Source organism: Acipenser ruthenus, chromosome 1 (genome assembly GCF_902713425.1).
Source record: "Acipenser ruthenus chromosome 1, fAciRut3.2 maternal haplotype, whole genome shotgun sequence".
Classification (NCBI taxonomy): Eukaryota; Metazoa; Chordata; class Actinopteri; order Acipenseriformes; family Acipenseridae; genus Acipenser; species Acipenser ruthenus.
The window spans coordinates 105127765-105155567 of NC_081189.1; the positions used below are offsets into that span (position 1 = coordinate 105127765).

At 38.1% G+C, this 27803-nt stretch overlaps 1 protein-coding gene across 2 annotated transcripts in view; it reads left to right on the top strand.

Annotated features, from left to right (window-relative positions):
- Positions 1-3930: 3930 nt before the first annotated feature.
- Positions 3931-27803, top strand: part of LOC117421367 (VPS10 domain-containing receptor SorCS2-like) — a 304868-nt gene continuing 280995 nt past the window's right edge. For both annotated transcript variants that reach the window (XM_034035673.3, XM_034035674.3), the window contains exon 1: positions 3931-4342. In XM_034035673.3, coding sequence (XP_033891564.2) covers positions 4001-4342 — 342 coding nt within the window. In that variant the 5' untranslated portion in view covers positions 3931-4000. The remainder of the gene's footprint in view (positions 4343-27803) is intronic.

The window sequence follows — 27803 nt, forward strand, 5'->3', positions numbered from 1 at the left end:
GATGTATAAGTGGATAAAGATATGATCAAGTGGTCTTACTGTGAACGATTTCACCGTGTAACAATTTTTTTTTTTTTTGGTTCCTGTGTAGTAAGTGTTATTTCCTAATAGCTTATGCCTCAAAAGTATAGAAAATGGCAATTATTCCCCACAAACTTTGCTTTTGTGACCAGGACAGTGATATTTTGAAATTTACCTATTTTCCAGAACATTCCAGATAGATTCAGTGCTGAGTAAACTTGGAGTAACTTCTAGAACTTTCTAGAACTTTCCAGTAATATAAATAGTAGTATAAATACAGGGGCCTTAAGCCCACCAGTTCAGTTTAGTTCCAGCTGCCTAAGTGGATACATATCTGCATTTTTCTGAGATGGCATCAAGAGGCTGCAATGGTGGCATTCCTGATGGGTCTCCAAGGCGGTTTTACCAAGTTTCCCTGCTGTCTTTGCCTTTGGGACAGCAGGGACACCAAGGCGCACTACCACAGGCGGGACTGGCCACAGCGGACCGAGTTCTCTGTGGGGAGGAACAACGTCAAGTGGGAGCCACTGGTGGACCCCCGGAAGGTGCTGATGCCACCACTGCACATTAAATTGGGCCTTATGAAACAATTTGTCAGAGCTCTAAATAAGGAGTCGGCAGCCTTCAAGTACCTTCAAGACTTCTTCCCTAAGCTGTCTGAGGCAAAGGTCAAAGCCGATGTCTTCGTCGGACCACAGATAAAGAAGATCCTGGAGTGCAATGAATTCCCCAAGAAGCTCACTAGTAAGGAGAAAGCGGCTTGGAACAGCTTTGTCGCAGTGGTTCGGGGCTTCCTGGGCAATCACAAGGCCGAAAACTATGTGGAGCTGGTTGAGACTCTGGTGAAGAACTACGGCACAATGGGCTGTAGGATGTCCCTCAAAGTCCATATCCTTGATGCTCATCTTGATAAATTCAAGGAGAACATGGGAGCGTACTCGGAGGAGCAAGGCGAGCGCTTCCACCAGGATATACTGGACTTTGAACGCCACTACCAAGGACAGTATAACGAGAACATGATGGGAGACTACATTTGGGGGCTGATTTGTGAAAGTGATTTACAGTATAATCGTATACTTACTATAACTTACTACCCAGGAACAAAAATTGTGTTACATAGTGTTTTGTAAAATGATTTGTTCTTTGGCCTTAGTAAATGGAGGCTAAGACAGCTGTTAACATTTTTGTGTGTTTCTAATGTTTGTTAAATAAATATACCTAACATTTAATCCTGTTACTTATTTTTTATTTTTTTTAATTTGGAATCACCAATTCTTTTTACTTGTTTTCTCCCCAATTTCTTTTTTTATTTCAACCTGGCTCACTGCTGCCATCCCTGCGCTGACTCGAGAGACAAAGACGGACACACGCCTCCTCCGAAATGTGTGCCGTCAGCCGGCAATCAAGCTACAGGTTTATGGTTGAAAGTGTCATTTAAATATGTGATCTGCGGTATGCTGTTAAGTAATGTTGAATTATAACTTGTGCAATGATCTTCTATTGTGTTATACTTTCTCCAGACACAAACCCAAAAGTGAAACTGTTCACTACAAAATATTAATAGGTACTGCCCCCAGGCTGCTATAGTTACCATCTAGCAGTGATGCCATCAGGGAACCTGGATTCCCACTGATGATGTAATGCATTGTGAATTTATTCTTCACATAATAAACTCCCTGTTGAAAAATGGCATGTTTATTTAGGTTAAATATCCACACGTGTTAAACATGTTTATACCTATATGACCCAGTTATGCAGTGGGGAATTCTATTTCTTTTTTTTTCTTTTTTTTGTTGGTGATTTGAAGCACATTACAAAGTAAAATGATGCCATCCAGTGACACTGCAGCCGCAGCTTCATGAGGTCACAGAAGAAGATGCTTTTCCTGAAGGTTTTAATACATTTCCATCAATGAAGATTCCCGGTAACAAGTCTATAGTGGAGAAGCCGGCAAATGTGTATTAAAGACATTCTTTAGTATAATTTATTGGGAGGCGCCTGTCTGTCCCTCTGTAGGACACTAAAATGTTTTTGCATTTGCATGATGTGGATTTTTTCGTGATACCGACTGCTCTAATGTTATATTTGCAACCGTGGCAGGGAATGTGCATATTTCTGACATGTTTATCTGTACAAGTTAGGAGGGCTTCTTGAGTCCCGTGCCCAAACAATGTCTTTGGGTGGCACTGGTACCAGGTTCACAATGTGGAGTACTAGGAGGAGCCAAAAACTTCCTGTGCCTTTCATCTAGGTTCAGATTTAGTTTTGTGGTCTCAACCAAGTTTCCTGTATATAAGTCCATGTTACAAAACCACACAATTTGTCACAATGGAATGCAATTGGCAGTATAAATTCAGGGGGTTTCCGAATTAGGATTGAGACGCAATTGGCATGTTTCACTGTTGTCAGTGCCGTTGTTGCTCATATTACATCTAAATTTAAAAAAAAAAAAAAAAAACCATAAAAAATTAAATAGTAAGAAAAACAACATAGACACGCGCAAACAAAAACCTGTTATATCAGAACTCTAGACAGGTCTGGAATTAAAATAAAAAAAACATTTATGCAGGGCTTTTGAGACTATTTTGATCAACCAGAGGATTCATTTCTATTGTACTAATGTGTTTCTTAATGTAACAACAGGCATATAGGCCGCAGGGAAAAAATAAAAAAAATAAAATAAAATGAGCACCAGCTCTCATTTCTGTTGGGTGTAATCCCAAGGTCACAACACAGCAAAGATGGTAATTTGTTTTAAATTGGCTGCTGTTTACATTCAGAGTGAGGTTGCAAAGTCAAGGTTTTTACAGTACATTCAGAGTTTGTTTTAAATTCTTATTTCCATGGATTTGTATGCAAGGTTAAACCGTCACAGGCAGGTCTTGTAGTTTAATAATTCATAATGAACCAATGATGCTGAGCCAGAATCCGACTTGCTACTCTAAGTCAGCACAGTCATGGGCAGAAAAGTGTTCACTATAGTACAAGTTATACCATGGAATTGTGGGGAAACAATTGTGACCCGTGCTGGTGGCAACACAATTAATGACTTCAGTGTACCTATCGTGGATAACTTACACATCAGATGCCAAGCTAAACATCCCGAAATAACATTATTTCCACTCTTAATTAATGGTATGAATCATAATGCATGAAATGACACACTCTCTCTAGTCATTTATTGACAGATTTAGGCTAAACAATTTTGAGAAGTCTACTTATATTTAAAAATCAAGATCTAGCTCAAATCTTACTGACAACCAGGCACCGAAAGTATTAAGGCTATGACTTGTAGACAAAATAACTCTGTCAATCAGCTCCTCTTGGATACAAACGAAACATTAGAGAGCATAACATAATTATTAAAACTGCCTAATTGCTAATAATTGGGTTATTAGAAGTCTGAAAATGGAACTAGCAATCAGTTACCATAATACAGTATATTACGAGCTTCACTTTGCAAAAACTATTTAAACGTGTGTCTTGATTAACACCCTAGTCTTAAATGTTGTGGTGCTGAAAAAAAAAAAAAAAGCAGAATACATTTTAATGCATCTTATACAGACTGTCAGGTATTATCTTATTTGTATTTTAAGCTATAATTATTGAGGAATCAAAAATAACTCGACCACTTAACTCCCATTCAAGGAAAGTATTTGTGTCGGTATTTGGTAGAAATTACGTGATCTTATTTTAAAATACTTTATGAAATATTATTACTTTTGAAATGATCACTGTTGGACTGTAGACTACATGATAATACTGTACAAATCTTCAATGGCACAGATTTCCCGCCAGGTGGCAGAATGTGTCTGTAATTTCAGTTCCGCGTTATCCAGCTCATGAAAATGACCACTTTGTTTCCAATGTAAACCCTCTCTCTGGTTACAATCCCTCCTCCCTGCTTCTCTTCTTACAGTAGAGCTATCTATCTCCCATTCACATCACAGTCTCTGTCTGTATCAGATAAAGCGCTATCATGGCGCAAAGAAGTGGGGCATCTCTTTTTCTAAAAGGGACCCTCTCCATTAACGTTTACTTTGGCTTCGTGTTGGCTTCCGTGTGGATGTCATTGGTGGGACCCGTGAAGAGTGACAGCGGTTTTTTAAAACGAACTGGCGGGGATCGGTTTCTTGACAGCAGCGGCGGTGTGCTTGGAAGAAGCATTGCTGTCGATGGAGATCTTGCTCGTACGGGAGCCGCGCGCTTCAGGAGAGCACAATCCCAAGATAAAGTCGCCCTGCTGAGCAGCTCGTTCGTGTTGAGAGGAGACGCGACACATAATCAGGCAATGGTGCACTGGACCGGGGAGAACAGCAGTGTAAGTAACATCTGTATTTTTACATTTGCCCCGTGTCAAGTTTCTAGATATTTTATTGAAATATTGCAAATTCATACAGTACGGGTAACGTCAACTTTTGATACTTCATTAAAATTTGTTACCTGTAGCAAAATATGACACGTATAAGTATCAAAGTTTGCTGCCTTGTCAAAATCTGCCACCTACTCAAAATCTAATACCTGTACCAAAATATAATCTGTAGATATACACGTTTTAAACGAAATGTAATTGCAAATGAATGTAAATTTGTCTTCCATTGTAATTGATACTTTTTTTTTTTTTAAATGCTACCAGAGAAAACGTAAATATATATTTAGACGATGTATCGGTCCATATCATGGTACAGACGAAGGGTAAAACACACAGAACACAATAGCAACCGTACATGCACGCTTTCCTACCAATAATAATAATAATAATAATAATAATAATAATAATAATAATAATAATAATAATAATAATAAGGGTTATTTATAGTGCCAAGAAAACGCTAGCTTCAATGTAAAACAAAAAATCTAGTCAGCTTATAGTTGCCTTTTTATCTTTTGCGTTTTTATTTAAAAAATGTATCTGACGCAATAGTACAGTTTACAATAGCTGTACGTATTTAATATAAAACTAATTATTACATGTGGAATCAAATGTAACTTTACTAAACAGTACTTTCTCATCCAAAAAAAAAAAAAAAATAGGTAGCAGTTTTTGATGGGCATGCGCAGTGCAGGGCAAAAATAGTCTGGGTATGCGCAATAGGCAAAGTAGGAAAATTTGATAGGTACCAAAAGTGGATTTGACACCGGTATCGATTTTCCTTTTTTGACAGACACTGCTAGTCACCATTACATTACACTACGTCTCAATATTTTGCATACACTGTTCCTTTAAGGATTTTGTCAATAAATATAAACACCACTTACTTGGCAGAAACATCACGTACTGGGCAGCGCAATATGGGGTTGGCACCCCCTTTAAGCTTTCAGCTCCATATATGTTATCCAGAAATAAAAACGTAACAGAAGAGTAAACGTGAAAACTTAATTCTTAAGTTAATTTGTTCACGAAATCAACATTATTTACCTTTTTAAAATCCGAGAATATTATTTTTAAAAACATCAGTTAATGATGTAAGTGTGTAAGTTAGTTATCAAATCCAGAATTTGTAATTTTAAAAAGGCATTATATCATGCGGGAGCACACCTGGCTTTGCCTGTATGTACATCGCTGTGCACCTTGTTCTTCCAAATAATGATGTTTTCCATGGTTTCACTGCAACACACAAAACAAAACGTTTGGCATCTGTGTTTTCACAGCACTGTCATGTCAGGTTGAATGGATATATTCAAATATGAACAATAGGTTGATCTTGTGCACTTGTTATGTAGTTTGAGTGCTGCAAAAGAGGCACCTGTTGCTTTATCGCCAATTTGGGGCAATAGGAGATACTCCAGTGCTTACACACTGCTCAAAAACATTGGATACATGGCCATTTGGGAAATATTTCAACCATTGATGTGCCTAATAGAATCCTGACCTCATTAATAAATATTGCACACTGTAGAAATAGCTTCCAGCCCAGGGTCCCTATAATTCCCAATCTAATACGGTACCTACATTAATACAGTATATCATTAATCCCAAGCAACATGCTGTTATACAACTAATCAGTCCTGAGTGACTTGTTAAGTGTTTTTGTTCATTTTTTATTTATAAATATACTCACCATAAAACCAATTAAGTGTCACACATCGTATTGACCTACAGCTATGGCCAAAAGTTTAGCATCACCTAGAAATTTAGGATTGAGACATAATAAAAAAAAATGGTGATGGAATGAGATTTTTGTACATTGCTAATATTTTTTTTTTATTATCCCATGTAGTTTAGTAATTCATTTTGGGGGGTGGGGTTCAAACACCTAAAGCCACCTCCCTAGCTACGCCAGTGGTTGTTATGTGCATACGAATTACGGTGACACTTAAGAAACAATACGTTGCTAGTTTGGTGGTAATATCGAACAAATGAAAAAAGAGCAAACGCAGGCATTTATATCAGAAAAGGGAAATGATTTGGTTTTCCTGACATTTTCATCCGTTATCTTAATTTTGGCAGCTGCCAGTCACGTCGTTTTACATTACTCTGCAGGTAATGCTGAAGCCCGTTGACGTTTCAGGAAGAGATTGCCCTAGCCTTTAATTAAAAGTTTCGGCAGAATAAACGTATTTAATTTACGGTTACCATGGGGTTTACTTATTCAGTGTTTTAAATGAATAATTCTGGATAGTTTGCAAACAATGTATTGCATTTATATCATTAATGATTCTACTATTGAAGCTTGATACTTCCTTTACAAAGTCCTTGGTAAAATAAAAAAAATAAAAAAGGTCAGTGTTTCATATAACACATTATAAATTAATTTATAACACATTATAAATTGAATGGTGTAAGCTTAGAAAGAAATCCTCTCATATAAAGTGCAGTATAAGCATCTACAATGGTACAGTGCAGTGAAAAAATATTTGCCCCCTGTCTGCATTTTTGCATTTTTGCATATTTTTGACACTGTTATCAGATCTTCAACCAAAACCTAATATTAGATAAAAGGGACCCTGAGTGAACAAATAACACAAAATGTTGATACATATTTAATTTATTTATTAAAGAAAGTCATGCAACACCCAAAGCCCCAGTGTGAAAAAGTAATTGCTCCCTTAAACTCAAGAACTGGTTACGCCACCTTTAGCAGCAATAACTGCAACCAAACGCTTCCTGTAGTTATTGATTAGTCTCTCACAGCGCTGTGGAGGAATTTTGGCCCACTCCTCCATGTAGAACTGCTTCAACTTAGTGACATTTATGGGTTTTCGAGCATGAACTGCTCGTTTCAGGTTTTCTGCCACAACATCTCAATGGGGTTTAGGTCTGGACTTTGACTAGGCCATTCCAAAACTTTAAATTTCTTGTTCTTCAACCATTCTGATGTAGACTTGCTTGTGTGTTTCGGTTCATTGTCTTGCTTGCAGCTACGCTTCAGCTTCAGCTCACGGACGGATGGCCTGACATTCTCCTGTAGGATTCTCTGATACAGGGCAGAATTCATGGTTCCTTCAATGATGGCAAGGTGTCCAGGTCCTGATGCAGCAAAGCATCCCCAAACCATGACACTACCACCACCATGCTTGACTATTGGTATGAGGTTCTTACTGTGGAATGCAGTGTTTGGTTTTCGCCAGACAGAACAGGACCCATGTCGGCCAAAAATTTCCACTTTTGACTCATCTGTCTACGAAACATTGTTCCAGAACTGTTGAGGATCATCCAGGTGCTTTTTGGCAAACTTGAGACGAGCATTCATGTTATTCTTAGTGAGCAATGGTTTCCGCCTTGCTACTCTGCCATGAATCCCATTTGTGCCCAGTGTCTTTCTGATGGTGGAGTCATGAACACTGACCTTAGCCGAGGCGAGAGAGACCTACAGATCCCTGGATGTTGTTCTAGGGTTCTTTGTGACTTCCTAGACAATTTTACGCCTTGCTCTTAGAGAGATTTTGGCAGGGCGGCCACTCCTGGGAAGATTTACTACTGTCCCAAATTTCTCCATTTGGACAATATGGCTCTGACTGTGGTTAGGTGGAGCCCCAGAGCCTTAGAAATGGCTTTGTAACCCTTTCCAGACTGATAGGCATCAACAACTCTTCAGGAATTTCTTTTGTTTGTGGCATGATGTGCCTCTAGAACCTGTGTGCTGACAACTTCACTCTGATGGTAAGGGCCAAAGTTAGTCAGATTTATATTGGGCAGGGCTGGCCCAAATCAGGCCTGGTTGGTAACCAAAGTACTCAAACAGCTGACCCTAATTATCCCTTTAATTGGGTTGAGTTAACTAGGGGGGGCAATAACTTTTTCACACCTGAAGATTGCATGTTTGATTACCTTGCACACCAGACAAATGAAAGAAGCACCAAACTTTCATTTTTTTTCTCTCAGACTCCCTCTATATACTACTAAAACCCACAAAAAAATCTGACCAAATACAATGTGAAAAATGTGCAAAAATGCAGAAAATCAGACAGGGGCAAATACTTTTTCACTGCACTGTATATTGTTAACCCTAAACTGACGTCAGTGTCTATATGAGACAGACTGTCATATGGAAGTTGGCCTGAGAAATAACAGAAACGGAATCTGTCCACAGCTCATCCCTGTCTCAAGACTAGCTCCTTGAACATTTTCCATGCGGTCATAAATCTCCTTTTACAAAGGCTTCTCTGGCAATGGCTCACTTAATAAAACAGACTTTAAATAATTTTAAGTGTTTAATCAGCCTGTTGTGATGCACTCAATTCATTGCAGTTTCATGGACTTGAGAAATAAATTCATTGATTTACACATAACATGTGGCAACTAAAAATAACCATAAATACATAGTGGCACAGTACACCTATATGATGGGATGTCATATTTCAGTTACTGAAGTGGAATTTATATTTGTGGATTAGGCAGAACACAAGTCAGTTCAGCTCTGTGTAATGTGCTGCCCACCCTGCTTTAAAATTGGGCAGGAGGTTACAGTGCATTTCCCAGTAGAAATGTGTTCATGCTATCACTGAGACTAATGGGAACATTTGCTGGCAGTCTCAAAATTGTGGTGGTCTTGGAGACTACTGTCTCATCCCCTGAGACGACAGCCCTCCCAGGACAGAGTTGAGGCACATTCTACTGGGGCAGTGTGGGGAAATGTAACATTGCTACTGCCAGTGCTGCACAGCAGCTGTGCTTTGTCTAAGCATAAGATGTCAGTTCCCTGTGCTGTCAATCCAGCACCTTTCACAGAATAGAATGACTGAATAGAGCAGAGCCCCAGTGAAAGCTGAGGTTTTGTCATTTCAGTCGGCCTTTATCTTGAGTACAATAAATACTTCTTAAAACATGCCCTGTTACAATGAACACATGCAATATATAGTTGTAGTCAAAAGTTTACATACCCCAATGGAAATTTATAATTTCTAGAAATTTTTCGAAAACAAATAATTTTAGGAAAAATCTTTTGTAGCAAAAGTTTTGCTTTTGTGGATGAGGAATAAAAGTTACAAAAATAGATGTCTACTTATTAGAACATGCTGGATTGTAGGTGAATATTCTTAGAGAGTATAAAAGGGTTAGGCATAGGATGATTGCTGTCATTACCAATAAGGCAATATGGGAAAAAGTAAAGAGCTATCTGAAGACCTTAGGCAGAAAATGATTTATTGTCATAAAGTTGGAGAAGGATACAAGAAGATTTATAAGCATTTGAGTATCCCAATTTCAACTATTGTTTCTATTATCAAGAAGTATATGACTCATGGTACTGTCACAACGCTCCCTCGGTCTGGAAGAAAGAAGGTTCTTTCACCAAAAAGAAGTAGAAGAATTGTGAGGAAGGTTAATAACAATCTGAGATTGACTGCCAAAGATATTCAAAGTGAATTGGCTGCAAGTGGGACTGGGGTTTCCATTTCAACCATAGGTCGAGTATTGCATGGTGAAGGTCTCAATGGTCTTAGGCCAAGGAAAAAGCTTAGGAAAACATCACAAGGACAGTCGCTTAAAGTTTGCAAAATGGCATTTGAATGATGGATCTGAGTTCTGGTCAAAGGTTTTGTGAAGTGATGAAACAAAAATCAAGGTATTTGGTCACGCTGATAGTCATTACGTTTAGGGAAAGTCTGGTGAGGCGTACAAAGAAAAGAACATCATACCTACACTCAAGCATGGAGGTGGTAATATCCTTCTATGGGGCTGATTTTCCTCTAATGGCACAGGAAATTTAGTTCCACTACACGGTAAAATGGATTCCATTGTATATCAAAAGATATTGGCCAATCATCTGAAACCCTCCGCTACGAAACTTGGTTTAAATCGGTTAAAGAAGAATAAAATCAAGGTTCTGGAATGGCCCAGTCAAAGTCCCGATGTAAATCCGATTGAGAATCTTTGGTCTGAGTTGAAGAAGGCTGTGCACAAGAAAAGTCCTCAGAATTTGAATGAACTGGAACAATTTTGCATTGAAGAATGGTCAAAAATCACTAAAGAATCATGCCAAAAGCTCATTGACAAATAACCTAACCATTTAACAGAGGTTATTATTGCTAAAATGCTTCAACTAGCTATTAATTTCATTTTCCTTGTCAGGGTATGAATACTTTTGAATTAGCATTTTTGGAGTTTTGTAAAAAAATTGTTGAAAATAATAATTGTAGACATCTATTTCTTGTAACCTTTTTTTTCCCTCAACCATAAAAATATATATATTGAAGTTGATTAAATGTATCCCTGTAAGTAAACAGAAAAAAGCTGTGAAAATTGCATTAAACTGTCTGCAAAATATAAAAAATTATATTTCTTTGAATAGGTCTGTATCTTTCACCTCAAAAGGCCTTACTTTAAAAAGCATTTACTTGGCAACAGTGGCAAATGTTTTCAAGGTATTCTTAATGGGCCTGTATAGCCTCTCCGTTCGTGTGGTTGCAGTTAACATGTCCAGATAAGCACAAACATCTGAATGTCAGTGTGGCTGCCCCCTTGTGGTTGACAGAAAAGAAAATCCTGTATTCTTCAATGGATGACCAGTACTGTGGACAAGCTGTGGATCAAGGGTGACAGTCTGTTACCTCCCAAATGCTATCTGGCTGCCTTTGTTAGCAGGTGGCGCTTTTAGTGGTGTTTGAGAATAGCTGTGTTGAGAAAAGGGTTTAGAAATGTTTCCTATCTTAAATTGACATTTATTATGCATTTTTGGCACTGGATATGTGTTTTGTGTTCTGTTGCCTTTTTAGTTGGGGATTTTTTTTTTAATTATCCCCTTATATTAATAGTTTAAGACCCCATCTGATAGTGAATTCAATAGTACAGTTCTAACACACTATACCCCTTTGAGTATGTAATTCTCCAATGAATGTGCTCCTCGATGACTTCACAATTGCTGCACAGTGATTTGCAGAAACTCCATTTTATTTGCATATGAATACATGTTTACTGTAACTGTAGATCGATGCATCAAATGCAGTTCTGGTGTTGGTAACTAAACGTAATTTACCCCATCACCATGGCCTACATATAGAACTGAACCAAATGAGAACCCCCTTTATCCCTGAACCTGCCTCTGGTCCCCCCTTCCCCCACCACCACTACCACCACACACACACACACACGCACACACACACTGACAATATAGTGGTCACAAATGATGACTAAAAATAGAAACCTTGTTTGTGTGGAGCTGACAGTGTGCCTCTCATTCCTAATGTTTTCAGCCATGTCATTTTGATGGATAGAGGATTGGGACTGATGGCTTGAAGAGGATGATTGTAATCAAGAGTGAATGCTTATTTAAACTGAACTGTCAACTTATGATTATACCACAACCATAAACCTGTTTGTTGTCCCTGTTTGACATTAGAGGACTTAGAAACTGTGCTTGTTATTATTGTTATTATTATTTATTTCTTAGCAGATGCCCTTACCCAGGGTGACTTACAGTTGTATACAAAATAAAATACATATCAAGAATTACAGTACAATTAAGAGCAAGATAAAAAATACAATGACTTCAGTCCTAATAACAGCAAATACAGAACACAGTACGATTTGATATCGGGGCAGTTCAAGAGCAGATAACAGTGTTGATAGTTACATCAGGGTTAGATACGAGTGCAAGTGAAATACAAAATACTACAGATTGGATTAAGTGCAGGATTAAATATAGTAAAATAGGGAGCAGATAAGTGCAAGTTAAAGTGCATTAAAGGCAGAGTGCGCTATTGTCCAGAAGGGAAGAGTTGAGTTTTACAGGTGTTGTCTGAACAGGTGTGTCTTGAAGAGGCTCTGGAAGGTGGTCAGGGACTGGGCAGTCCTGACATCCGTAGGAAGGTCGTTCCACCACTGCGTGGCGAGGGTGGAGAAGGAGCGGGCTCTGGAGGCAGGGGAGCGTAGAGGAGATACAGCCAGTCTTCTAGTACAGGCGGAGTGGAGAGGTCGGGTGGGGGTGTAGGGAGAGATGAGGGTCTGGAGGTAGCTGGGTGCAGTCTGGTCAAGGCGAGTACAAAAGTCTTGAACTGGATGCGAGCTGTGATCGGGAGCCAATGGAGTGAGCGGAGCTGTGGAGTAGTGTGGGAGAAGCGAGGCAGAGAGAACACCAGGCGAGCAGTGGAGTTCTGGATGAGTTGGAGTGGATGGGTGGCGGACACAGGGAGGCCGGCCAGGAGGGAGTTGCAGTAGTCTAGGCGGGAGAGTACCAGGGCCTGGACGAGAAGTTGCGTGGCGTAGTTGGTGAGGAAGGGTCAGATTCTTCGTATGTTGCTCAGGAAGAATCGGCAGGTGCGTGCTAGAGTGCGTGTTGTTCTTTAGAAACTTTATTTTCCCATTTGACCTGTAAAAAAAAAACATGAGAGAATACATTTAGGGACAGAACTACTTTGGATACTGTTCAGTAGTGAGACTCCTGTCCTTTAGGACCCTGGCTATTAAAGTTGGTGTTTGAAGTGGGGACCTGCCAGGTACATTATGCAAGTCCTGTTTATGAAGTACCAATAATATCCACGGCTGCACTCTAATATTCACATCGGGGAAAGAAATCCACAGTCATCTCAGCTGGAGCATATTTTATCCTTCCAGCCTTCTCTAATTATTGTTCAGTGAGCATACACTAGACTCATCCAAGTGACATTAAGTTTGGAAATAATACATAACCGGCATGTCAATTTATGTTTTTTCTAGCGCATATGGGACTACCTAAGTGAGAAAACTGAATAACTAGCTTTTTCGGAGAGTATTCCGATTTTGTCTTTTGCAGATGGCAGCGTACAGTAAGCATGCCGTGGCTTTAAGATGTGATGAAGAAGACAAAGGTGTTTCTAGAGAAAGAAGCTTGCTGAGCCTACATATTTGCTAACAAAGAGAGTGCTGATCTTGGAGCCATTCCCAGATAGGAAAATTAGGTAATTTAATAGACAGTAGGAAATATTTCAATCACAGAATTTAATTAACGTCTGATTACACTGGGCGCAGTAGCGGAAAGCAGTAAACCGTGTGGCAAAAAAAATAGAATCTATTGTTTTGAATGGGTGCAATTGCACTGAGTGCAGAATGGAAAAGCGGCACGACGGAAAACCACGCAGGATAGAAACCAGAGCGATGTTTTGATAATACCGCGCGGCAAATCTCCATCTAGACCAATCAACTGAAGTGTTGTTGTGTGTCGTTATCTGGACTATGTACAGTGAGAGATGATGAATGAAAGACTGTTTTTCAGGGTGCAAAAATGCCCTCAACTGTATGATACGCCCCGTCCAGATTATAAAGATCCGCTAAAGAAGCAAGACGCCTGGGACACCAAACTAGACATGTCAAGTAAAAATATTTGCATTTGAAGAGCAACAGAAAACATACACTATATAGTGTACTGTATGCCATAGACCTCCAAACAAAACACTTTGAAGTGGTCTCAATAATGACGGGCTTCTTCCAGTATTTCATGGAGGTTTTTTGTACAGGTGTTTAAATTATATTGTCATAAAACTCTTGGATTCGCCATGCCAGGTAAACAATTCAGTCATGTAATGCACATTATCTTTATATGGTGTGGAATAACATTGTTTGGTTCAGACGTGAGTTAAAAAGAAAAAAAATAATAAATTGTCTGCTGTGTTGAGTGGAGTTATCTTTCAGACTGGACTCGCAGTCTGCCATTTTGAACAGGGATATTTTTCAAGGTCACTTAAACTATAATTGAAAAAAGTCTCTGGTTTCCAAATGCAACCCTTGTATACGATACCACCAGAGTACATTCAATCCAAAAACAACCCTTTCTTTCTATAAGAGCTTTGTTTATGTTTTATCATTTGTTTTTTCTCATACAGGTCTTGAAGACAGAAAATAATGTAAAGTTTTGAATTTGATATTAGATCTGGGGTGTTGTGGGACGTAAATCTCTGCAGTATGCCCAGCCTCAGGTGTCAATAGTTATTTTATTTAAAAACATATCTGTCTGAACTACGTGTAATTTAACACTAGTCTTGAATGTATGAAAGGTATGAAAATACAGCTTTAATACCTGCAAAGAAGCTAAGTCCTAATTAATACAATTTCAAATACTCATTAGCACTGGCCTTGTTTCCCCCTGCACCAGAAAAAAAACACATAATCTCCTTCCAATATCAAACTGGGCCTGCAGCTAGTTTCACCTGCAGTCTACACGCACGGAGCTCAAAGATTGCTTCTACTTATCATGTTTTGTATACAGTGAAACCTGCTTAATACCACTGACATTATCAGGAGTTCAATAACAATTGGCAAGAAATGTATTTCTGTCTACCAATAATACAAAAAACACCACACAAATATAAACATCATGCTTTTTTCTTTGGGAATTAACAAACCATGCAGTATTCTTTCTTAATATAAAGTTACAATGCATTGCTGTTTATTTAAATTTATTAACATTTACTTCTGTACAGCAAACTTAACATACAGTACTTAAACATAAAAATGTACTAAGTCCATTTAATTTCCAAATTGAAATTACTTAATTACTCTGTCCTCTGGCTTCTATGCTGAGTTTGAAGTATTGGCTAGCTTTAACCAACTCTAATCCCTCTAGGTTTTTTTTAAGGTGAAGTGTAACATGGAAGTCTGTGGTATTTATATATTTATATAACAAAATGTCTCCATGACCCAGCGGTTACAATGTGACTTTATAAGAGGATAATCCATAGAATTTTGAAAATAAAATATTGTGATAAATGTATGAATATGGAATCATGTCACACCACAGCATTTGGAAGTGAATCTTGGATTTATAAGACAATCCGATTAATGTGACGTTCATTTACGATACTTACTTGAAGACAGCTATACAGAATAGCGTTTTAGAGCTGATACACTTGTTCACAGTGAGTGTCTTACGCAGCCCCACCCACCTACATCTCACGATGTGAAAGGTTGTTACTTTGTGCGAATTTATTAATACCTAGAAATGCAGACATGTTAATCTTAGCAGCTTAATTAGCAGTAATACACACTTTCACCTTCATTAGTTCCTGCTAAAAGTAGACAAGTGAGAGAAAGAGACAGAGCCTTACATTACTTAACATTTACAGTTTCTTAATCTTTAATACAAGTTGTATTACTGCAGGGAAAACAAGCATTGCTTTAAATATATCCAGAAGTTATCATGTTCAAATTAATTTGTATACTATCATTTATAAAAGCAAAAAAAAAAAAAAAAAAAAACTGTACCAAAAAGATATGCATAAAAAACAAAGGTATAAATGTTGTCTGAAAAAAAGAATATCATATTTATTTTACTTCTGAGAGGGCAGCAGTGTGGAGTAGTGGTTAGGGCTCTGGACTCTTGACCAGAGGGTTGTGGGTTCAATCTCAGGTGGGGGGACACTGCTGCTGTACCCTTGAGCAAGGGTGTCTGCTAAGAAATAAATAATTATATGCATACAGGGTTCTCCCCAGGCTTTTTCAGCAGGGCGGGCTGCCCGGCAAAGTGTCTGTTGTCGCCCGGCTGAAAATACCCGATCCGTCTTGCAGATGCTACTGTGCCTTTAACAATAAAGATTGATTGTGCTTCTAGCAGACTAGATCACTTGTGCGTTTTGGGGTGAAAAAAAAAATCTTGGAACCACATAACAGCTGTGTTACGTCTTGACTCAACATTTAACCAATCAGAGAGTTGAAGGGGCGGGTTTTCTGTGTTAAGCACTTCGAGAGATTAAAACGTTAAAATGACTGCTAAAAAAATAAGGGATTATTTTCAAAGCAAAAATAGTGACAATGAATGCAGGGTTTTCAAAATAAGCCGGCAACTTTATTAAAAAATATTAAGATTATTTTCGGGTATTATCAAGCATTCAGTCCATTTTTTGTCGTATTATTGTACTGTAAGGTGATATATTGTACATAATAGCTATATATATGCACCAAAAAAAAAGTGTATTTCTTTTGTTGTGATATCATAAACATTATGTACCCAGGTGCTTGTGAAAGATATTGAGGTTTCATGTGTAGAGGCTGTATGCCTTTAAGAAGAAAGGCATGATGGGAAATCAGATGGACACTTGTCAGCTGACATACACATGCCTAAGTGCTGGGTTATTACACTGCGGTTTCATGCAACAGTTATGATGGTGACCAAACGTGTGTGAGTACTGTTGTGTAAAAAAAAATGGTCAAAATGATCAATTGCATTCAAAAAATGTAGAACAGCGAAAAACAAAAATGTACTTGCATTAATAAAATGCCCTGAAAACTTAACATAAAGAAAACAATTTAAATAAAGCAATAAGCTAAATCATTAAGCTAAAAAGGAAGTTTTAGGAAGTTCTAATAAACCTACGTTATCTTTCCCCAGTCAAATCGTAAAATACCTAAATAAGCACGGTAATTTACCAGAATTATATTATTTAAGGTAATGCAAGATTATTCTTCCGTTAAAAGTGCTCCCTACAGGGCTCCCAAGTGGCACATCCAGTAAAGGCGCTCCACGTGGAGTGCAGGATGTGCTCTATAGTCTGGATGTCGCAAGTTCGAGTCCAGGCTATTCCTTTGCCGACCGTGGACGGGAGCTTCCAGGAGGCGGCGCTCAATTGGCTGAGGGAGGGTTAGGTCAGCCAGGGTGTCCTTGGCTCACCGCGGACCAGCGACCCCTGTAGTCTGGCCGGGCGCCTGCCGGCTTTCCTGTAAACTGCCCGAGAGCTACGTTGTCCTCCGACGCTGTACCTCTTGGGTGGCTGCACGGTGAGTCCGCAGTGTGAAAAAAAGCAGTCGGCTGACGGCACACGCTTCGGAGGACAGCGTGTGTTCATCTTTGCCCTCCCGAGTCAGCGCAGTGGTGGTAGCGGTGAGCTGAGCATAATAAAATAATTGGCGATTCCAAATTGGGAGAAAATAATAAAAATAATTGGCAACGACTAAATTTATTAAAAAGAAAAAAGTGCTCCCAGCTATAATGCTCTGCCGCCCGGGAAAATGGGAAAGCCCCATGAAATCTCGAGAAATATTTCAATTGGATGTTTAACAAATGCAGGATCTAGAGAGCAACCATTGCTCCTGAAACAAGATGTAAGAAAACACCAGAGGAGATAAAGAACAAAAGAAAACAGTGAAACATCTGTGATTAAGAATTGAGGGAGCCTGTCTTGCTGAAGAGAGAAAAACCTTTAAGATTGAATTTAATTACACTGGGTTGTGACGAGATGTGCTAGGTGTGCCATTGGCAAGGACTGAAAGGATATTCTTAAAACCTTTTTTTTTTTAACAAAGACCAGTTATATCTTATTATAGTTTATGCTTTTTTACCCAATACTATCCATTTAAAAAAATATATATATATTTAAAACAAGTTCTTAGTTGCAGTTTTTTTAAAATCATTTTCTCAACAGCTATCTTTCAGATTCATTCAGTACTGCTAGAATGCACCATCTGCTTTATTCTATAATGATATTATTGTTTAATGTAGAAGAGGGATCTGTAGAATTAATTTGCTTTAGGCTGCTATAAAAGTAATCCCAGTTTAAAGCAGATTAGTGTGCATATTTTTCCTTTATCATAGAGTAGGTGCTAAACACTGTTAGTACAGGCATATCTGTATGTGTAGTGTGCTAGATGTTGAGTATAAATTACAAATGTGAGCCTGAAGTATAATCCCTTTATAATGTAATCCCTTCAACCGCAGAGTAAAGGAAGGAGGTTAAAATCTGACTTTTTTTAGTGCAGTGATCAGGAAAATAGAAATTGAGAGGTAAAGGAAATAACAGAAGCTCAAACGGTCTCCTCTTTTGGGTTCAGGATATTTCATGCTTTCGGCTGCAGACAAGTATTTCACAAGTGCTTAGTGAAAGCTGAAAAGAGCCAGAGCTAGTCCTGCATTCTCTGAAGTAGCTGCGTAAATTGTATCAGTGTTTTGGCATTTAAATATTACTGCGAAGTTGTTTAGTACTACATGAAATGTAAGCCAAGCACAGGGAACTGAACCAAAGACTAAACACCTGGGAATGCAAAGCCAGTTTTATTAATGAATTGAGATGGATTTTCTTGCTTATGAAATTCCTGTCAATGTTTTCAGAGTATGATTAATATAAGCAGTGGCAAATATAGTTAAAATGCCCACATTGTCTCAGGCCTGCACTTGAAGGGCCATCCTCTATGGAGAATGAATGAGCTGTTCCTTCATCCAGTCTTGGTCTGCAAAAGTGTGTCAGTTGAGCCAAAGTGTAAAGTTTAATGATCCACAGAGGGCTTGTAGGTGAGACCACCAAACTCTTTAAAAATATATTAGGCCCCATTTTCCTCTATAACGATTAGCCATGACTTATTTAATTTAGTAAGATAAAAAAACAATGCTATGTATTTATATCTGTTTCATAATATTTTTCATAAACTATTAAATTCCATTTATTTATGCATCTCCATTGAACTGTGATATTTAACTAAAATGAACAGGAATTTTAAACTTAAAAAGGGAAATTTGAGAATCCATCCTATTGTGTCCTAAGGCATGTATGCTCAGGTCTTCTTTTAATTACTTTGAATGTTTATTGTTATATTTTACAAAAATGTTTAAGCAACTGCAGGGCTCTTGCAGTATTATCATAAGTCAGAGTAAGTTTATATATTACAAGTGTGTCCTTCCAGCTGTGACTAAGGGGGGTTGCTGTATGTGAACCAAAAGCCCTTGAAAAAAGCTTTACAATCATATTTAGGCTATTTGTCTAGGTCATCCCCCAATAAAGACACATCAATTTGTAACCACTTGGCATGAGTAACACCTCTATTGCATGCACACAGCTTCCTAGAACTTGATACACTTCATCTGCAAAGACCCAATTTATATATAGTGTGTGAAAATGTATACTTTTCACCCTGCCCAACTAAAAAATAAAGAGATTTAAATAATATTATTAAAACCTAAAACTTAAAAAAAAAACAGGAGCTACCATCATTGATGTTTCATGGGTGTTAAATAGTTGGATAGATCATTAAAAACTACTGGATAGAGCATTAAAAAGCTTCATCAAAGAGCTGGCTAAGGTATCCTAAACCAAAGGTGGGTGAGGTAGAAACAGCAAGGTGCTAAAGGTGAATACAGCTGTGCTTCACTTCCTTCCATTCGTGGTTGGATATTAAGCCCCTTTCACACTGGCACTTCTACCCAGGTTCTGGCTAGCCGGGTCACAATCCCGCATAGTGTGAAACCACGTACCTGGGTCATACCCGGGTTGACCCGGGTCCCAACGACCCACCACAGGATGTGGGTTGACACACTTTGACCTGGGTTGAGCGAGACAAAATGCATGACGGCTGACGAAATAACAAACAGCCACGTCTTGCGTGAAGGTTTCACTTCCGCAAGGAACATTTTGGTTTATTCTGTTTATCCATATTTTTGTTGCTTCAGACACACCATGAGCCAGATTGCAGCAGGGATGAAGAAACATTTGCTGTAATCAACATTTGGGCTTTGATGGAAGTGGCTGTAACATGCTGCTTCCAGGGCATTGACATGCGCATTGTTTACTTGCGTCTGTCACCCAGGTTAACCCTGCTTTATTAAAAGCAGTGTGAAATCGCGTAGCCGACCCGCATGACATTGAGGTTCCGACCTGGGTAGAGCATGCCAGTGTGAAAGGGGCTTTAGTTACACAGGTGTCCACCAAAATGCCATTCTCATCTGCTTTTAAGTGCCAATATGGCACATCTGAAATGAGTCATGTCCGTAAGACCAGTTTAATATAAAACTTAGAGTGGGGGAGAGGCCGTCTTTCAAATGAACATCTGTAGAGTTTTGATCCTACTGATACTGTAAATATTTACTGCCCTCCAGACAGATCTTTAGGGCCTCTTTTATCTTCAAAATAAAGATTATCTTAGTGTTACTGTTTGACACTGGAAGATCAAATCAAATGTACCTGCATTTCATAGTGTAACCACAGTTTGAATCACTGAATACTTTACAGTACTTGTAACAAGCAAACTATAAAAAAAGAACATACTGTACACTATGCTTAAAATATTTTATATGGTGCAGCATGAGATATCTCTCAAAGGTTTTTTTTTTTTTTTTTTACAGCTGGCAAAGTCTGTTTGACCATTGTTGAAGCCAATGCTTTGATCTTTCTCTTGAAAGCAGGCTCAGATGTATTCCTTAAGTGTGTTAAAGACCATTAAGTCACACTGAGACTTTAAAATGATAAGAACAATTACGAACACGAGGAGGCCATACTGGTTTTACCTTGTATTTGTGATTGACTGTTTTGAAGTTTTGGATAAAGTTTTGGATGGCAGCAACAGCATGGCTGGGCTTGGTTACCATTCCATACACACTCAGTATCTCCTGCCCTCTGTGTTTTTCTCCACTCAATTTCCAACAGCGTCCTTTGATCATCATCTCGCCATTTAGGATTTGAAAGACTTTAATTAATTCTACCATATAGGCTCAGCTCCCTCAACATGCCTTCATATTGTACCAAATACATTTTAGTCATGGGACTGTGACACATACTGTACCGTTAAGTGCCTTGAAATTAGTTTCAGAGGTTATCTTAGGGCTATCCATGTTTGGCAGAGTGGAACTATCTTCCAGTGTATTGTGGTTTATTTATAGAGCCTTCGTCAATGTCAATTCATTCTACATTCATTTTAAGATCACTAGAATGAAACTGTAGCTGCAGTCTAACTCCAGTAAATGTGAATTTGATTGCTGGCTGTGACTGTACCCTTCCCACAGAGTGAAAGTGCATTTTACAGCAGCAGTGCCACATCATTGTCCCATCTTCAAGTACAATCTGTCCTAAAATAATTAGAATTTGCCCTTGCTAAGGGGATTCAGTCCAGAAATACAGCACTGATTTCTGTTTTGTGGCTCTATTCACACTTTCATATACACTGTATAGATGGACACATAATGACTGCGTTTTTGGGAAAGTTTGATTTAATGTTTCCGTTGAACAGTGGAAAAGTCCATAAGGATATAACTTATGGACTTTATTTTTTTCTGATTTGTTCACAACTGTGAGTATTTGCTGCTTCTGTATTAAACAACCTCAGTCACATAACAAAAAATAGATTACTAAATTTAAAAAAAAACAGTAGCACTTACCTATTACAGAAACGACAGACAGTAATTGACGAAAGTTAGAAGTGGTAAAACAGTAAATGATGGCTAACAACGCCTGTATCATTAGTCTACACTGTGTCTCTAAGAGCCAGCAAACAGTCATTTGCCACTGAATTTGTGACATTTTGCTTTCCAAGTTACTGCACACCCAGAAGGTACAGAAACACGGAATAACGCTCAGGAAAACCTCCCTGCATTTGTAACTCTGCAGGTGCGGACAGGCTGTCTCTGATTAAAAAGATTCCTGCTGTGCCTGACAACAAAAATAATAATATTACAGTTTTGTACCAAGTTCTTTCCGGAGGCTAAAAATGGTGGGCCTAGCATTATGAAAAGACAGAAAAAGAAATTGGAAAAAGTGTTCATTTTAAATTCTCCATTCAGTAGGTCTTTAATTTTCCAGCACACTGGTTAATATAAACAGTATTTCTCATGTCCTAAGGCGGTATTGTACACAATTAATCTTAACTTGTCACCCTCAGCAGTTGATGCAATACAATTATTTGATTTGAAACTGTTGATTTTTCATTATATGCTGAACCGTTCCTTTCTTTTCTAGTCATGTTTGGATGATATCAAAACGTAAATCAAAGCTTGTATTACATGGAGCTATTTAATCAAACTTCCACACATCGTGGGACATGTCCTGAATCCATGCCCAACTATTCCGTGTGTTTGAAGACAAGGGTCCTGAATACATGCCCAACTATTCTGTGTTTTTGAAGACAAGGGTCCTGAATACATGCCCAACTATTCCTTGTGTTTGAAGACAAGGGTTTTGATCTCCTTGGGAAGCTGAAATCTTGTGAGATTATGTAGCCACCCGTTTAATGGAGGTAGGTTTGAAATACAGGTAGGCAAGGTAACTGCAATGGCTAAAATGAGGATTATTTCCCAGTGAGGATATGAAATCATTTTTCTTAAATGATATCTTGTCATATACATAAGTGATCCCAATTTGACAGTACTATTTCTGAAACAGAGAATACACACTCATAAACTATACCCAGTTGATTTCCCTTCTGCACCTGTATGTTATCTCTGCCCCAGTCGTTTTCTTGATTGGATACCCCTTCCTCCTTTGCGTTACATTTTATGTAATTTACAATTCCACCCCACCCATCACAAGGGTAACTATACATTTTATAGATGGTTCATAATTATAAAACTTCATTAATATGGCATTTGACCAAATTTACTGTAGGGAAACACACTTTATTGTTGGGTCAGATCCCTAAGCCTCACACTAAAAACAGCCCAGTTTTGAGCTTTCATATTCCCAGTTACTTTATCCTAAAACCCTTTGTTGATTGAAAAGTTACATTATTTCACACCCACATACTTATATATAATGTCCCCTTCAGTTTACTGTTAACAACTCTTACAAAACATGCTTATTTATATAAAATACAGGTTTGCAACTTGTACTTCAGGGCTGTCCTATTGGCAACAGTAATTACTGTATTATTTTCCCTAGTATTCAAATATGTAATGTCTTTTGCCACCAGACCCTATTAATCTTTCCCTATTTGGTTTGATGATACATTATTCTGATACCAAGGACAGGATGTAATTGGATTGTTATTCACTTACGTACAGTATCTAATGCTGTTGCCAGACAGATAAACTAATGTGTCCTCACACAACTTTGTGTAGCTTTGAATCGCTTCCCTCAATATGATAAAATGTTTTTAATAAACTGTTTCTTATAGTCCTAACCTTTATCACGTAATCATTTTATCCTCGCCTGATATTTAAGGTGTAGGTAATTACCTTGTACAAAAATACATTATAATCATCATTATTCTCTTCACAGAAGAACAAATATAGATTATTTGGGGTGTTGAAGTTTGATAGAACCCCAATTGCCCTGCTTGCTAGATTTGCTTCTATTGTTCTGTCATTTCCAAGTTACAACAAGAGAGTGAACCACAGCTTAGAGGCACATTAACCAGTTGTCTCAAACCTGACTGAACATTTGTCTTTGGATCCTGTGTTTATGGGTTCAAGTCTCCCCTTGTCATGTACTCTATTGTAATGTATGGCCCTGGAGGCATTTTACAAGAGCAAGTTACTGGATTTTAATATAGAAGGTGGATATTTTCCAAGTGCTTTTGGTGCCTATTTCTCCTCTTTCTTGTTTTCCATCAATGATTGGTTTTTGGCATGAACCAGTTAATGAAATATAGTAGTTTAGTTCGCTATAGAATGTTTAATTTGGGGCGTGATAATGCTATGGAAAAGGTCAGTGACTGGTAGTGTATATCCACGTAGTATTATAAAAATTACAGATACAGCAGCACAGTACATTTCAGTTAGTAGATGCCACTTAGCAACCTCTACATATGGGTCTAATGGGATGATTATGCACTCTAAAGTGCTCCCCCATCAAGTCCAAATGTCAGTCCTTGTTTGCTCAGCACAGTCTTTAATAATTTAATTTTTTTTTTAATAATTGAAGCGGGCGCTTTATGAGTTTGAAATTTGCACAGTGGATTTTAAATTAGTAGAGTGTTTGGAGAGTATTGCTAGGCAGCGGCCAAGAATTTGTATTTTGATGTTGCTGTCATGGACTTGGCAAAGCAGCATTGAAGCAGTGGGATCATTCCTTTGTAATAAACTGTTTAAATGTAGAGTGTCAGACAGCATAGCAAATACTCTTGATTACCAAGTACTTTTTATTGCAGGTAGCGCATTTACTATTGAAAATCAGTGGGGGTCTGTTGCTATACTATTTTACAGTTGGAAGGACAGGTCAAGTGACATGCTTTTATATCCATAATACCAAAAACTGTTAGAATGACATGCTATAGAATTTGTGTTGCACTTTTTGGTTCTTTTGATTCAACATGCAGCTGTCCCAGACAGGTTTGCTGATAGTGCTGTCACTTAAAGGGTACATAAGGACCTTTTTATTTTATTTTAAAAAAAGTGGTCAAAATGTAAAAAAAAAAAAAATTAAAACAATACACACACCTTACATAAACAGTTGTAGCAATACATGGGAACATGTAACACAATCAAATAAAAAGGTCCTTATGTAGAATAGTAAAAAAAAAAAAAAAAGAATTTGCAAATTCTTGTAAAAAGCCTGGTGTGGTCCTTGTATCCCTTTGTTTTACCAAAATATATTGTTACTAAGAGCCTTAATATTAGGGGTGTGCAGAAAATGTGGATTGGTGTGCTGTACAAACGTCCTATTTAAAACAACCAAACATAAATAAGTCAGCTGCACGTACACTAAGTTAAAATCCCATTAGATGTTTTATAAAAGCAATGTTAAACAGGAACTGATTTTAGCCACAATATTTTGAGCTTTGGCACATATTATTATTTATTTCTTAGCAAACGCCCTTATCCAGGGTGACTTACAATTGTTACAAGATATCACATTATACATTATTTCACATTATACAGATATCATATTATTTTACATACAATTACCCATTTGTAAAGTTAGGTTTTTACTGGAGCAATCTAGGTAAAGTACCTTGCTCAAGGGTACAACAGCAGTGTCCCCCACTGGGGATTGAACCCACAACCCTTCGGTCAAGAGTCCAGAGCCCTAACCACTACTCCACATGTAGTGGGTTTGTACTGCCAGCAGTACCCATATCCCCCAAAAGTAAACAACACCAAAACCGGAGATCAGTTATTTGTTATGACTTCTGAAACAAAACCTGCAGCCATGCAGAGGTCCTAAGGGAGAGGGCCCATCAGTTTAGGGAGCATGTGATTAAATTCACAGAGCACCAGTCTTTATTTTGCTTCCAGGTTGCCGTCTCAGTTTTGACAGGCATCTCCTTGGATTTTACTGTTCAGATTCATTGTAAAAAAAGGCCAAGATGTTTTTATTAGCTTACAGCTGGTTGTGAAAGGATTGGCCCTTGCCTTTCTTGTTGGATATATAGCAACCTGTTGCTATCCCCTTACTTGATTTTACACTGCTGCAGACTTGGTATTAACTTAAAATAAGTGATCTGGTTAAGAATATGCAGTACTATGCCGACTCATTGGTTGTAACTCTCCAGGTTTAGCCAGGAGATCCAGCATTTATTTACGTATTCTACCAGCTTCAGACCACCCTTGCTTAAGCTTAGGTTTAAATACTTCAGAAGTTGGTAATAGACTGATTTGGTGTGTGTCTATGACCATTTTTTTTACTTAAAATTCTAAAGCTAAGAAAGGTTTGCATTTTGCAGATGTTCATTTTGTGAAAAGGTCATCCCTTACATGACTTTGTCGATCAAACCATCCCTGACATGCATTCTATAGTAAAGCTTGTCTAATCCAGCCTCAAACCGCCATTCTGTATAATTTGGCAGGATTTTTGGGTCCCAGACAAATCCTTATTGAAACGAATGGTGTGGTACCTCCTGCAATCTGGAAACTGTCTGTTCTGGAATCCGGCATGATTTTTAAGTCTTTTCTACCTAAACTCAATGTAAAGCCATTTTTTTTTTCTTTTCTAAGTTCTACATTTACTGTATATAATTTTTTTTTTTTTTAAAGTTGCGTATACTTGCATGTCCCACCAGCACCATTCTGAATTGTGTAGTTGTTGATCAGCATATCGATGTCTAAACGTCCACACAATGAGATCTCTCTTGAAAGAAAATGTGCACTTGTTAAAAAAAGGGAACGTTTACCAAAACCAACACAGAACGAGCTAAGTGAAAAATTCCAAATTGCAAGGCAAACCATTTCAGATATTTTGCAAAGAAACGACATCAACTTAAAAGCAACACAGATAAAATCTGAATGCCAGCAGATAGTACCTGAATCCCACATACAGGCACAGTACGAACATGTGAACATCATTCTATTGTTTGAACAGGCTAGTGTTACAAACAGGTACATATTTTGTTGAGGCATTATTGTGTTTATTATACAGTGTAGGCACTGTACAGTAATACAGTTTTGAAAGCATTCAAATAGTATTGTCATTTTATCTTTTTTTAGTAAAGTATTGGATTTTTTTACAATACATCTGTAATCCAGCACATTGTCTAATCTGTCACAATGTTTCGGTTCTGTGATGTCGTATTGTACAGGTTTTATTGTATAATATCTAGAAAGTGGGACAAAAAAACGATTTTAAGGATAGTGTGCATCTAAGTAATGTCTTTATAATTTTGTAACATTATCAGTACTATTCCTTTCAGAACAAATTATGCAAACGATGCACAACAGAAAAAACATTGAATTTTTTAACTGTCCCCTAATAAGATGCAAATTGGACACATTCTTATTTATTATTTATTTGCAGTTATTTATGTTGGAAAGCTAATCAATCAAGAAGGCATGTTTGTCCCCTGTTTCCTGACCCATTGCTGCAGTATCTAATTTATTCTTGGGACTAGGTCTGCACTGCTTTTCTTATACTCAACGGGTGCATTGGGATACTCCACAGGCAAGAAACAGACATGCACTGAGCACAAACACCAAGAAACAGACATACACTGAGCACAAACACCAAGAAACAGACATACACTGAGCACAATCACCAAGAAACAGACATACACTGAGTGCAAACACCAAGAAACAGACATACACTTAGCACAAACACCAAGAAACAGACATATACTGAGTGCAAAGACCAAGAAACAGGCATACACTGAGAGCAAAGACCAAGAAACAGACATACACTGAGCACAAACACCAAGAAACAGACATATACTGAGTGCAAAGACCAAGAAACAGACATACACTGAGCACAAACACCAAGAAACAGACATACACTGAGCACAATCACCAAGAAACAGACATACACTGAGCACAAACACCAAGAAACAGGCATACACTGAGCGCAATCACCAAGAAACAGACATACACTGAGCACAAACACCAAGAAACAGACATACACTGAGCACTAACACCAAGAAACAGACATACACTGAGCACAAACACCAAGAAACAGACATACACTGAGCACAATCACCAAGAAACAGACATACACTTAGCACAAACACCAAGAAACAGACATATACTGAGTGCAAAGACCAAGAAACAGACATACACTGAGCACAAACACCAAGAAACAGACATACACTGAGCACAATCACCAAGAAACAGACATACACTGAGCACAAACACCAAGAAACAGGCATACACTGAGCGCAATCACCAAGAAACAGACATACACTGAGCACAAACACCAAGAAACAGACATACACTGAGCACAAACACCAAGAAACAGGCATACACTGAGCACAAACACCAAGAAACAGACATACACTGAGCGCAAAGACCAAGAAACAGACATGCACTGAGCACAAT